Source organism: Mastomys coucha, unplaced genomic scaffold (assembly GCF_008632895.1).
Source record: "Mastomys coucha isolate ucsf_1 unplaced genomic scaffold, UCSF_Mcou_1 pScaffold15, whole genome shotgun sequence".
In the NCBI taxonomy this organism is placed as follows: Eukaryota; Metazoa; Chordata; class Mammalia; order Rodentia; family Muridae; genus Mastomys; species Mastomys coucha.
The window spans coordinates 19,329,991-19,344,149 of NW_022196897.1; the positions used below are offsets into that span (position 1 = coordinate 19,329,991).

The 14,159-nt window shown below is 49.6% G+C and overlaps 1 protein-coding gene across 1 annotated transcript in view; it reads left to right on the forward strand.

Annotated features, from left to right (window-relative positions):
• Positions 1-14,159, forward strand: part of Hmcn2 (hemicentin 2) — a 151,066-nt gene that overhangs the window by 131,084 nt on the left and 5,823 nt on the right. The window contains exons 86-91 of the mRNA XM_031369744.1: positions 5,018-5,287; positions 10,396-10,545; positions 12,230-12,367; positions 12,464-12,585; positions 12,860-13,097; positions 14,083-14,145. Of these exons, the coding sequence (XP_031225604.1) occupies positions 5,018-5,287; positions 10,396-10,545; positions 12,230-12,367; positions 12,464-12,585; positions 12,860-13,097; positions 14,083-14,145 (981 nt within the window). The remainder of the gene's footprint in view (positions 1-5,017; positions 5,288-10,395; positions 10,546-12,229; positions 12,368-12,463; positions 12,586-12,859; positions 13,098-14,082; positions 14,146-14,159) is intronic.

The following is a 14,159-nucleotide window of genomic DNA, read 5'->3' on the forward strand; positions in this document are numbered from 1 at the left end:
AAAATAATAAATAAATCTAAAAAAAAAAAAAATTTAAAAAGGAAAAAAAAGTACTCATCTGATAAAATCATGGAGTTGTGCAAGCAGGGCCACTGCCCTACCGATTCCATCAGCCGGGGACTGCCTGTCACTGTCCCCATTAGTCACCTCTGTCTGCAGACTAGCCCCAGGCCCATCAGTGGCCTACTTGGGGTTTCTCCAGATTTCCTCTTCTGGAACTTTCACATCAGTGGGATCCCAGGCAGTCTTCTTGGTCCTGGCTTCTTTGAGCTGTGAGTTCTCTCTCTCCCAGTCTACAGCTTGTCTGTGCCTTTTTTTTTTTTTTGACAAAACCTTTCAAGAAAGGTTAAAATGTAAAATATGGGGCAGTCCATACTTAACTGACTTTGTATTTTTTGGATTATATGTTTAGTGTTATTTTTTTTCTTTTAATTTAAGTCCTGAGGGGCTGAGGCAATGAAATAGTCAATAAAGAGCTTGCCTGACAAACATAAAGGCCCAAATGTGCTCCCCAGAAACAACATTTAAAAAGTCCAGTGGGGGCTGCTGTGATGGCTCAGCATGTGAGAGGCCTTCTGCCCAGCCTGACTGCCTAAGTTCAATCTACAGACTTTCCCCAGTGGAAGCTGAGAACTGACTCCCACAAGTTGCCTTCTGGCCTCCACACACACACCCTGGCAGATGCGTGGGTAAATGAGTAAACAAATATAAAAACAATGTTAAAACTCAGTGTGTGGCATGCATTTGTAACCTCAGTGCTGGGCAGTGGTGGAACATGGATCCCCAGGGCTTGTTGGACAACCAGGCCAACAACCTAACTGATGAGCTCCAGGTCAATGAAAAGTCCCTAACTCAGTAAACAAGGTGGACAGATGACACTTGATGCTGATCTGAGCACCAGTGTGTGTGTGTCTATCATAAATTACCTTTTTAAAAATTTTATGTATATTGGTGTTTTGCCTGTATGCATGTCTCTGTGAGGGTGCCAGATCCCCTGGAACTAAAGTCAGAGACAGTTGTGAGCCACCATGTGGGCGCTGGGAATTGAACCCAGGTCCTCTGGAAGAACCACTGAGCCAGCCTACTTTAGATTATATTTTTGTCTACAATTATAATTTTTTTCTTTCTTTTTTTTTTTTTTTCGAGACAGGGTTTCTCTGTATAGCCCTGGCTGTCCTAGAACTTACTCTGTAGACCAGGCTGGCCTCAAACTCAGAAATCTGCCTGCCTCAGACATCTGCCCAAGTGCTGGGATTAAAGGCGGGCGCCACGGCCGCCCGGCAGCAGCTTGGTTTTTGATTCTGGTGGATTTCCCGTAGATTCCGTAGGCTTGCCCCCGAGTGGGCTTTTCTGTGTGTCACGTATGAACAGTTTGCTCCCTTCTTTCCTGTAAACACTTTGGCTGCTTTGCCCTTCTCTACTTGTTGACTCAGCAGCCGCCCTAGAAAGCCACCCTCCTCACCAGCCTACCTAACTACAGTTTTAGTAGAGAGCATCCGACCTGTCCATCTGAGGTGAGGACAACTGTCTGTCCTGCCGAGGGGTCCCTTTGTCCTGAGTTTGTCAGGCTCTTTTGTCAGGGATGGGGAAGACCCAATAACAGACAAAGCTGAGTGTGTCCTGGGCTTACTCAGAACAGCCAGAAACCGTCATACGGCAGCAGAAAAAAACTGAAGGGAGACTGAGGTTCCCAGGGCCAGGCCCAGGCCGTGGGCACCTACCTCCTCCCCAGGCCCAGGCCCAGGCTGTGTGCACCTCCTCCCCAGGCCCAGGCCGTGTGTACCTCCTCTGACTGCTGGGTGAGACTAAGAGCCAACATCTGCAAATATAGCTAGCATCTCATAGAACATTACAGACAGGAAACCCAGCAAAAGCTTCTCTTTTCTCTAGCCAAAGTTCTCAGCTTCCATTGGGGAAAGTCTGTAGATTGAACTTAGGCAGTCAGGCTGGGATGGAGGAGATGGCTCGGGGATAAAGATGGGTTACCACTGAGATGACAGCCTGAGTTCAATCCTTGGGACCCGTATGGTCAAAGGAGAGAACGGACTACAAGATGTTGTCTGACCTCCACATGTACAGCACATGTGTCCCTACACACATACACACTCTCAAGTGCATGTGCTAAATATACATACAACATATAATACACATACACCATCACTACTACCATCACATAATACATACACAAATACATGCACAACAATACACACAGACAACATATACTCATACACTATCACTACTACCACTACACGACACACAATACCCACAAAAAATATATTTTAAAATTTAACTCTGTGTGTTTGTGTATGTGTGTGTGTTTATCTGTATGTTTGTGGGTATATACATGAGTACAGGGGCTGTAGAGTCCAGAGTGGGAGTTTACGGGCAGTTATGAGTCACATGGATTCTGGGAACCAAACCCAGCCCTCTGCAGAAACAGTTTGCAGTCTCGACCACTGAGCCATCTCTCCAGCCCCTAAATAAATAAATGTAATTTAAGTTAAAATTTTAAAATCAGGAGAGAATGAACAGAGGACGAGGCAGGGAGGTGAATTGCTAGGATAGTAGCATTGCTCCAGGTTCCATGGGAATCACTGCACAGCCTGTGCCATGCATAGATGAGTGCAGCCCACACGGCCCCACACCCTGAACAGGGGCCATCACTGTCCCCCGTGTCAGGCCTAATGAGGGCACAGGACTGTGCCCACTTCTCTCATGAGGGAACCCTCTCTCTATAGTTAGTGGGAGTCCTACTGGGAATCCTGAAGCCCCCCGGGCTGCCCTAGTGTCCTAGGGTGTCAGCAGAGGCCTGGGAGGAGCAGGCCTGACAGTGAGGGCCGGGTGTCTTCTCTCCCTGTGGAGGAGGGAGGCTGCTGTGAGATCTCCCTTATTGCGTTACTGGAAACATTCAGTTTCATCTGCAACGGAAACTCCCTGGCTCAACCAGAAACAAGGAAATTTTCAGCCTGAAGGGGCAATGACAGCCAGCCCACACAGGAGAGAGCACAGATGTGTGACTCAGCAGCCGGAAGGTCTGAAAGTGGCCGCCACAAAACTACTTCATCCAGACATTTCAAGTATGACAGAGAACGTGGAGACAAATTTCAGCCTCATGTGGCTATGGAGTGGGTCACAGATCATCCGTCTCTTCTCTGCTCTTCCTCCCCCTCAACCCCAATCTTTCCCCTCCACCAGCCCAGGTCTCCTTCACAGCCTCCTTGCTGTTGTTAAAGTTCAGGCAGAATCTCTGGACTCCTCAGCCAGGCTCTGGGGTGGCTATTTCTCTCTTCTTGTTTTCTTCCCCTGCGTACTCCAGCCCCTGAAATTGTCTCCTCTGCCACCGACATTGCAGCCGAGCCCTGGTTACAGAAAGCTCGTGGCTTTCACAGCTGGGCTGTGGGGACACCATGTTGAGTGAGGGGCACAGTGAGAATAGTCTTGGGCAGTCCTGTATGTAGGCTGCCACTGTTGTCAGCCAAGGTTCTGGAAACCTGTTGTGTGTAGGTCTTTGGCTAGCTTCTTGGGCCCTGAAATAATTTTTGTCAATTCTGCTGAAGTTTTATACTTTTGCGGGGAGGGCTTGTAAAGAACCACTTTGCTCAGCCATGGCTACAGGGTGCTTCCACACTCTTGTTTCTTTTCTTTTTTTTTTTTTAAGATTTAAAACTTTTTACTTTATGTATGAGAACCGTCTCTCCGGCCCTTGATCTTCATCTAAATGGAATCCAGGTGCTAGGGCAAGCTTGGTGGCAGAGCACTTATCTAGTGAGTAAGTGGCCCAGGGTCCGACTTCCAGCTCCACTAAAAGCAGAAAAAAGCTGTGACTGGATCATGTCACCGGTCCGATCCTTCACACAGCACTGTGACACCGTCCACGCTGTTGGAATCTCCCTGCCGTTTTGTGACCAAAGGGCTTTCCACCACGTTGCCGATATTGCTTCTGTGTTCCCCAGTGGACCCTTTCCAGTTTGGGAGGTTTCGAGCAGCTTGGTAGAGAGATTCACATTGTTGGGGAGCACACCTGCATCTGTTGGGAGGAGTCCCACAGCTGAGTCATGAGGTCACACAGCACGTACATGTAGCTTTTGTAGAACTGGCTGTGGTGAGCTGAGACCCAGAGTTCAGAGGAAGTACTCAGGAGTGTTGCTCTTTATCCCCTCCACACAGGGTCTGTTACTGAAACTGGAGCTAGACTGGCAGCCAGCAAGCCCCAGCAATCCTCCCTTCTCTGCCCTCCATATCACTGGATTACGGGCAGGCACAGCCATGATTGGTGTTCTTTAACATACCACTTTAATTCTTTGAGAATTTGCATGTTCACTCACTCCCCTTGCTAGCTCCTCCAGGATCACCCACTCCCAGATTTATGTTCTTTTTGTTTTTTATAAGCCACGGAGTCTGATTTGGGCCATACATATACTATAGTCCTGGGTGTGGAATGTGGGGCCATCAGCTGTCAACAGCTCCTTAGGGGAGGGGGCTCGTAAGCTGATCCCAGGACTGTGTTGGAATGTTGAATGGTTTGATCCCATGCAGGTCTTACAAGCAACCAAGGGCTGGTGAGAGCTCATGACCTCAGCGGTCCTGTTGAATCCAGGACACACATTTATTCTGGCCCTCCCTGACTTCTGGCTCTTACAGGCTTTCTGCCCTGATGTTCCGTGATGGTCCCTGAGCCTTGGGGTGGGGGTGGGGCAATATTGATGTCTCCCCTGTGGCTGATTAAAGTGCAGAGAACAAGTACCTGTGGAGTGCATGCCTGGTGTCTTAAACATAGATGGTGAGGTTTTGAACTCAGGTCCTCATGCTTGTATAGCAAGTACTCTTACTTATTGGGCTGCATCTCAAGCTCTTAGTAATATTATCTTGGGGTGGGGGTGGGGGCACCATCAAATGTGAGGCGGGGCAGAAATGTATGTGGTTCTCATATCCTTCCCACCTTCTGGTGTTTTCTAAATGAGCACAGATCACTGGAATAGGCAAGACTCTCCCTAAAACCTGCCCCCTCCTCCCTCAGGTGCCCCAGTGCTCCAGGTGAAGCCTCAGGATGTGACAGTGAGGTCCGGAGTGGATGTGGAGCTGCAATGCCGGGCCACTGGAGAGCCTGTGCCCACAATCGAGTGGCTAAGGGCGGGCCGACCACTACAGGCTGGCCGGAGGCTCAGGGCCCTGCCAGATGGGAGCCTGTGGCTGGAGCGTGTGGAAGCTGGAGACGCTGGAGTGTATGAGTGTGTTGCTCACAACCTTCTGGGCTCTACCACAGCCAAGGCGTCGCTGGCTGTGAGAGGTAAGGAGTGTCCCTGCCTAGGCCTCCAGACTGAGTCTGGTGGATGTGTCCTGCTTAGCAGAGCCTGGACCACTGCCCTGCAGGCTTCCTGGTTTTCACTCAGTTAAAACTGAGCATGAGGCAGGCAGGAAATCTATGAGTACCGTCCTGTCTGAGGAAACTGAATCTCTGAAGGACTAAGCATTTACCATACTCACCTTAGCCAGAGAACCAGGCTGTTCTGGTCATCTGGCATTGGCCTACATCCACCATTTGGAAACCCCATGACCTCAAGAAAAGGGCAAGATCAAATACTGTGAACATCCCAAGTCTCACACAGCTATAGTAGGTCATCAGAAAGAACACAGCTTACTGACATTACTACCCCCCACTATCTAGAGATTCCTTAATCAGCCCCTTCTCCTTAGGGTCAGGCCAAACTTTAATATTGATAGGGGTGTCCTGAGCAACCACAGTAAAACAATTCAAACTAACATAAAGGAAAGTCACAGAATATTGTTTCTGGATTGTCTGCCTCTGCACCAAATACCTCATAGGTATAGGTTTATATCTCATGTCAATGACAGACATCACCAATCCATTTCAACACAGTATCAGAATCTCTGTCCAAAGGACCCTTCTCTAACCCTACCTATGACAGATATCACCAACCTATTTCCACCTGGTGTCACAATCTCTCTCCATAGTTCTCTTCTCCAGCCAGTAGCACCTCCAAAGAAACTGAGATTTGACATTTGTCAAGCAGATATGGGACCCTTTCCGGTCCCTAGTTCCCTGGTCTATAAGAAGGGGCAAGTTGCTAACAAATGTACCCAGGCATCAGTGGTTCTTGGATACCCAAAGGAAGTTGCTAGCTCAAGGGTGACTTCAGGCCTTAGGGACTTCCCTCTGTTTCAGAACTTGGTCCTAACTCTTCCTCTCTCCTGATGACAAGCTCCCAGTTTAAACCACAAAGCACTATGTATGGTCTCTATGTTGGTTTCTGGGGTGGATTTAATGAAATCCCATAGTCTGGGGCTTAATTAACAGACACCATCTTTCAGTTTTAGAGGCTGTTAGTCCAAAATCAAAGCCTTGGAAATATTGGTTCCCCCTGAGCCTCAGCAGGAGATTCTGCCCGTAGCTTCTGGCCATCGTTGGAATTCCTTGGCTTCTGGAAGAGTTACCCAATCTTTACCTGTATTGTTGTGCGGTGAGCTCCCTGTGAGCTCCCATCTATGTGAAGGGTTGAATGAGGGTGGGCCCCATAGGCTCATTCCTTTGAATGCTGCATTCCCCCATGGATGAACTGTTTGGAAGGACTAGAAAGTGTGGCCTTGTTGAAGGAAGTGTGCTACTGGGGGTGGGTTTTGAGGTTTCAAAAGCCCACACCAGGCCCAGCGTCTGTCTCTCTGCCTGCTGCGGGTAAATCAGGAAGGATGTAAAGCTCTCAGTTCCTGCTCCAGTGCCTTTCTATCTGCTCCCTGCCATGGTAATCATGGATTAAGCCTCTGAAACTGTAAGCAAGCCCCCAATTAAATGCTTTCTTTTGTTAGAATTGCCTTGGTCATGGTGTCTCTTCACAGCAACAGAAAGAACAGTAGCTAAAGACAGCCTCTAATTTCCTGTTTTTATAAAGCCACCGGGCGGGCGGACTGGACAAGGGCTCGCCCTGATGGCCTCATCTGGATGTGCTGTTCTCTGTGAAGATCCCATTTCTAAATGAGGTCCCATCCAGAGGTCCTGGGGTTAGAGCATCAAGATGTGAAAGAGGAGGTGGCGTGGGGAAGAATTCACCCCAACACAGCTCTTTATTTAGTTTACTTAGTGCTTTATTTAACAGTGGAAATAACTATTTTCCTTCATATATGCTAATTACAGAAAGGGCAGAGAAAATAGAAATCTGAAATCAGAAAACTAATTATTACCCATGATTCTAATTCATTGATCAGAACGTGCTTAGGAGATTCTTTTTATATTTTTATTTATTTGCACTGGGAGTGGTATGCCTGTCACAGCCCTGGGTGGAGGTCAGAGGGCAACTTTGTGGAGGTGCCTTTCCCTTCCCGTGCTTAGGTAATTCTCGGTAATGGTTTAGCTCCATTTTGTAACATTCTCACTCTGTAGCCCAGGCTTGCCCTAGAACTCACAGCCATCCTCCTGCCTCAGTCTCCCCCAGTGTGGGTATTTCAGGCACAATCCACTAGGCCTGACTCCGTTTTTTTTTTTTTTTTTTTTTTTTTTTTTTTTTTTTTGTTTGTTTGTTTTCTCTCCAACTATAAATCGATAAGCTCCTTTTCTGCCCCTTTTCTGCCTGGCTTGGATGATATCACATGATAATCTGCCTGGAGACACATCTTTTTCGGTTTCATTTCATTACATGTGTCATTTCTGTCTACAATTCTCTTGGCTGTGAGGGACGAATAACAGCTTCCTGTCTCAGCCTCCACGCCCACATCCACAGTGCCCCCTTCTCCATATGGTGGGCCTCAGGATTTGCCTGGTTTAAGCTCTTTCAGTGGTTTTGTTATGTAAAGGGATTTTGAAGCTTTTTGAGGCTGGGGGGGGGAGAGGGGTTGTATGTGTGTGTATGTGTGTGTGACTGAATATGTGAATGTGAATGTCTTGTGTGTGAGTGGGGTGTATGTGTATTTGAGTATGTGAGAGTGTGAGTGTATGAATATATGTGTATGTGAGTGTGTATATGTGTGTGTGAGTATGAGTGTGTGAGAGTATGTGAATGTGTGTGAGTTTGTGTGAGTGTGAGTGTGTGAGAGTATGTATGAGTGTGTGTGTGTGTGTGTGTGTGTGTATGTGTGTGTGTGTGCAGGTGAAGAAACAGGAGTTGACATTGAGTGTCTTCCTCTATTGCTCTCCAACCTTTTAAGATTTATTTATTTTTTAATTTATGTTTAGGTATGTGTGCCTATGTGAATTTATATGCACTGTATGCATGCAACTGCCCACAGAAGCCAGAAGAGGGCGCTGGTTTCCTTGAAACTTGAGTTACAGATGGTTGTGAGCTGCCTAGTATGGATGCTGGGAACTGAACCTGGGTCCTCTGGAAGAGCAGTACGTGCTCTTAACTACTTAGCCATCTCTCCAGCCTTCCTCCTTACTTATTTTTTGACCAGGGTCTCTCACTAACCCAGTACTCACCAGTCTCCTAGGCTGTCTGGCCAGCAAACCCCAGGCCAGCTTTTCTTGCAGCCCTTTCTCTCCCTACACTAGAATCACAGGCACGCTCCACTTTTATGTGACCCAGCTTTTATATGTGTGCACCCTTCCTTGCTAGCACATTAGGTACTTTATGAGCCATCCCTCCAGCCTCTGTTTTGTGTGTTGTTTTTCATTTGTTTGATTGACCTTGGTTTTTCAGTCCTGGGAGTGGAACCAGCTAGGCAAGCACTGAGTTCTCCTGCCCACCAGCTATAGGTCCAACCTGTCAAGGCCTGGACTACAAACCTGTCTCTCCCTTCTGCTGTTTTTACTCTTTCTGCCCCATCAGTGTAAGAATGAGTCCCAGCCCTGACTGTTTTTTAGGGGGTGGGCAACAAGACGCTGAGACTCCTAAAGTCTAAAAAGTGGCCTGCTTTTCAAGGGCTCAGTGCTCCTGTGGCCTCCAGGGGTCTGGAGCAGGCTTGTCTTCCTCCTGCACAAGCCAGCTCCCTCCTTGTTCACTGTTGTGAAACAGATACGGATGAGAAACATTCCAGAAGGACATCACCAGACCCCAGATGAGGGCTGCACTTCCTAGAACCTAGTATTAACCTGGCATTAGCCCGTCCTGATTGACCATTTAAGATCCTGGCCATGGAATGTTCTGTGTTATTTTTTATTTGACAGTTCATCTGCAGTTTGCTGTTAATTTCCCCGGAGGGCTGGTGAGCAGAAAGCCAGGCTCCTTCTGTCTTGTGCCCCCTGGAAGGCCATCTGCCCAAAGGAGGCAGCTGGTTCATTAGGCAGAGGAAGCAGGGGCCCTGTGGGCCAATGTCATCCATTGAATTTGTGCAGGAGAACGGCTGCTTGGACTGCCTGGCAGCCTCTGGGCAGCCAGCCCACTCCAGTCAGAGCAGCTGCAGGCCAGCTGGAGTCAGGGCCACTGATGGAATGAGGATGCTCTGGTGATAATACTCAGTTGGCATGGTGCCCTGTCCCTACAGCATGCCAACCTCTGCCATCATAGCTCTTGGCAAGTTTTAGACCAACAGGTCTTCTGTGTGTCTGTGGACCCACTTCCTCATTTTATAAACAAGCCAACTTGATTATAGGGACCTAGGGACATGACTTACCTGGCTGTATGTGTATGTGTGCATGTGTGTGTGCATGTGTGTGTGCAGGTACATGTGTGTGGGTGCAGTGCACAGGTGCATATGTGTGCAGTTGCATGTGTGGGTAGGTGCATTTGTACATACATGTGTGCAGGTGCAGGTGTGTGCATGTGTATAGGTGCATGTATGTCATGCATGTGTTCAGGTACATGTGTGTGCAGTTACATGTGTGTGGAGACATATGTGTGCATGCATGCATGGGTACATGTATGTCATACATGTATACAGGTACATGTGTGTGCAAGTGTATGTGTGTGCATGTGCATTGTGTGTGGGTGCATGTGGGGGTAGCCTGTGTGAAGGTGTATGTGGGCAGTGGTATGTGTGCATACATGTATGTGTGCAGGTGTATGTGTATGCGGGTGCATATGGAGTCCAGATAACAACTTGTGTCACTCCCCCAGAGCTGTCCATCCTGTTTTTGAGACAGGATCTTTCACTGAACCCAGGTCGAGCTGGCTAGCCAGTGAGCCCCAGGGTTCCACCTCTGCCTCTGCTGCCTCTTCTTCCCTAGCACCAGGACTACAAGCATATACCACTACGGCTGACATTTCTTTGTGGGTTCTGGGGATCAAGCTCAGGGCCCCCCTGCCTGCATGACAAGCATGTCACCAGCCCATTCCCCAGACACAGTATCCTTTATTTTAGAGCCAATATCTTCTGTGCTTTGAGTCTATTACCTATTAGCTGTGTGTCTTTCTGAGCCTCAACATCCAATTTGGTGACACAGTAGCAGTGACAGCACCTTTGCTCAGAGTGGGTAGTGTATGTCACTATTGTCTGTCTGCTGCCTTGCAGGGGAGCCCCGGGGCAGCCGGGGCAGCATGATCGGAGTCATCAATGGCCAGGAATTTGGAACAGCTACTCTCAACATCAGTGTGCAACATCAGGGCAGTTCTGAGGGTCCTACCATCCAGAGCAGCATCAGTCATGTGCCAGCAAGTGTGGGTATGTGGGGGCCCCTGGGATACATGCTGGACCCACAGGACAGAAAAGACTTGTTCAAGGCCTAGTACCTGGAGATAGGACTGCCTTCAAGAGCTGAATTCCCCTTCAGCTCACAGGCTCCCACCCTTTACCACTGTCACCAAACAAAGTCACTGCATTTGAAATCAGACAGGAGCTCAGAGGATGATAGGAATGTCACTTATACTTGGGGAGGCCCCCCACCACCAATGGAAGCCGATAGAAAAGTGAAGAATCGCTAAAATTGATTAACAGACATGAGCTAGAGGGGACAGACAGTGGGAAAGATTCAGAATTCCATCATCTAATAAGAGAGGCAGCCTGGTGTGGTAGCATACGCCTTTAATCCTAGCACTTGGGAGGATGGGCAGAGGCAGGTGGATCTCAGAGTTTGAGGCCAGCCAGATCTATAGAGTCAATTCCAGGATAGTCAGGGCTATGCAGAGAAATCCTACCTCAAAAAATCAAAAAGAAGGCAGAGGCAGGCAGATTTCTGAGTTCGAGGCCAACCTGGTCTACAGAGTGAGTTCCAGGACATCCAGGACTACACAGAGAAACCTTGTCTCGAAAAAAAAAAAATCAAAAATAAAGGAAGAGTAGGAAGAAGAGCAGGAGAAAGAGGAAGGGGAAGAAAGAGAAGAGGAGGAGGAGGAAGAAGAAGAGGCATGCACCTGCCTTGAATCACAGATTCAAGAAACAGGATGTCTTGAGCAGAGAATATCCAGATGGCTCACAGGCTCTGTCTTGGCAAGCCTATGATAAGGACCCAAGGCCCCTTCCAAGGACCCAGTGCAAGGAAAGGCAGACACAAGTTCTCACTAGGAGCAGCTCTTCGGAAGCCACACATGTCTGGTGCCTGCAGAGGCCAGAAAAGACTGTCAGATCCTCTGCAACTGGAGTTACAGATGGTTGTGAGCCACTATGTGGGTGCTAGGAATTGAGCCCAGATTCTCTGCAAAAAACAAAACAAAACAAAAAACAAACAAAAAACCCAAATACCCCAAAAACTCTTAATGGAGACATCTCTCCAGCCCCAGGTCAAGAACTTTAACTACCAGACTTGAAGCCACTGTCAACAGAGACTAATTTAAGCAAAATGCTGTTTAGTTGGCCACTGCTTCCAGCTGCAGGAGCCATGGGGAAACATCTAGACCCAGACCCAGTGAGCTTGACTCTAATGGGATGGAGGCTCTGAGGAGTTGGACAGGTTCTGCTGCCCACAATGACTCTAGCCCCCACCCCGTCACCCCATTACGTGCCATGTCCCTGCCACTGTCCCTGACTCTGAGGAAGCTGTGAGTGGGTCTCCCAGGTGCTTACAGAAGTTGTCTACAAGTTAGTTGATGATCAACCCAGTCAGCACATAGTAACAGCCTGTGGCAGCCCAGGAGCCATGGGGACCATCAATCTGGTTTTGTTGAACCTGGCTAAATATCACGTCCCATGCATTTCTTTATTATATTTGCTTTTCTAACTGCCCCATAACGTATATGTTTGATTTTGCTATCTCCTGGGGTCTGCTAAACAACCGGCATAGGTAGTCACAAGGCCAAGCATGGCCAGGAAAGGAAAGGTTGAGCAAAGGGGAGCCACAGAGGGATCGTGAGCAGCATTGCTGCCCCAAGACTCCAGTCCTAACATGGCCTCTGTGTTCTGCTACATCCAGGGCCTCTAATGCGGGTGCTGGTGGTCACGATTGCCCCCATCTACTGGGCCCTGGCTAGAGAGAGCGGAGAGGCCTTAAATGGCTATTCTCTGACGGGTGGCAGCTTCCAGCAGGAGTCACAGATGGAATTTTCTACAGGTGAGCATGGCCTTCTTGCAGACGGCTGGGGGAAGGGCCTGAGAGAGGCCAGACTGCCCCTGCGCTGACTCCAGGCTGGGTGGGGATGGCTTGCAGGGGAGCTGCTCACAATGACCCAGGTGGCTCGGGGCCTGGATCCCGATGGACTCCTGCTCGTGGACATGAAAATCAATGGCATGATCCCAGAGAGCCTGGCTGATGGAGCTCTGCACATACAGGTACTAGCTCTGGGCTGCTCCATCCACCCACCCTGAGCAGACAGGCCCACTTTCCTTATACTCCAGAAGCCAGTTGTGATGGGTCTCAAGTGGGAGCTGCCACTCAGAAGCAAGCATTTCTCTCACTCCATAAACAAGAACATCACAGACGTGGTGCTTTCCCTGACTGCCAGCTGTTGGGCAGAAGAGACAAAGGAAGCTTGCCCAGTCTTCTCCACATAGCACCCCAGCTCCTTCCTGGCTTCTCTAAAGTGGAACCCTCCCCTTCCTCCAGGACTTCCAGGAGCGCTATGTTCAGACTGGACCTGGCCAGCTATTCGTGGGCTCCACACAGCGCTTCCTCCATGACAGCCTCCCAGCCTCCTTGCGCTGCAACCACAGCATCCAGTATGATGAGACCCGGGGCCTCCAGCCCCAGCTGGTACAGCATCTTCGGGCCTCCTCTATCAGCTCAGCCTTTGACCCTGAGTCAGAGGCCCTGAACTTCCAGCTTACCACAGCCCTGCAAGCAGGTGAGGCCCCGCTGTCCTACTTCCACCCTGCCAGTTAAGACTGCCAAAGTCCCAAATTCAAATGGCCATTCACACCAAGCATAGGCTAGGGAGAGGGGCATGCATAGGGCAGCAGCTTATCTTCTCTGGCCCCGCCCATTCCAGCCTGGTCCCGCCCTCTCTAGCAGGGCCAGTTCAGCTCCTCAGGCTACTCCTGCCCAGACCTCTGAAGCCTTTTCCTGGGCAGGAGATGTAGTCCACACTCCAGGTCTTAACCACACCTCCTCTCATCTCCCAAGGTGCCTGCACCAAGGGCCCCATGGGTGCAACCTCTGGTGACCCACCTGAGCACACCGTGTGGTCACAGCCGAGGAATGCTTTAAAAGTATCTTTTCACTGCTTAAGATCTTGAGGGGAATGCTGGAAGGAGCAAGGCTATAAGGCAAGGCACACCCTGACTCAGAGCCTATATGCGCTGCTCTCTAGCTCCGGACCTGGTGGGAATCCAATGGTTCCCAGCTGCAGTCTCCAGGCTAGCAGTACAGGCTCTGCCTCTACAGCCCTAACTGGCCCCCAGTGGCCACCTTGCTAAGGGTGACTGTCCCTACAATTGCCGAGGCAGTCCCATCTCCCTTTCTTGCTGGTTGTTGACGGCTATCACAACCCTCCGTTCATGGCTGCTGGGCTCTCCTGAGCACAGTTTTGCATATGTGATCTCAAACAGTCTACTTCTCTCTAGCGGTCTCTCTTGAGTTTGCCTGGCTCTCTGCCCCTAAGAGCCCTCCCCGCCCCCCTCGGGCACATCTACAAGACCAGGCATGTCCCCACAACTACCACCTCCAACAAGCCTGGGCCGGGAGCCAACTGGCTGTCTCACTGTCACATGTCTGGTTCAAAGCTGGGGCTAAGCTCCCAGCCAGGGCCCACTGCCTGGACCAGCCTAAAGAACAAGCCCAAGATGCCCCGGGGAACTGGCTCCTTCAGGGTCTCCCCCTTTGCATTACAGAAGAAAATGAAGTTGGCTGTCCCAAGGGCTTTGAGCTGGACACCCAGGCAGCATTTTGTGTGGGTGAGTTCTTCCCC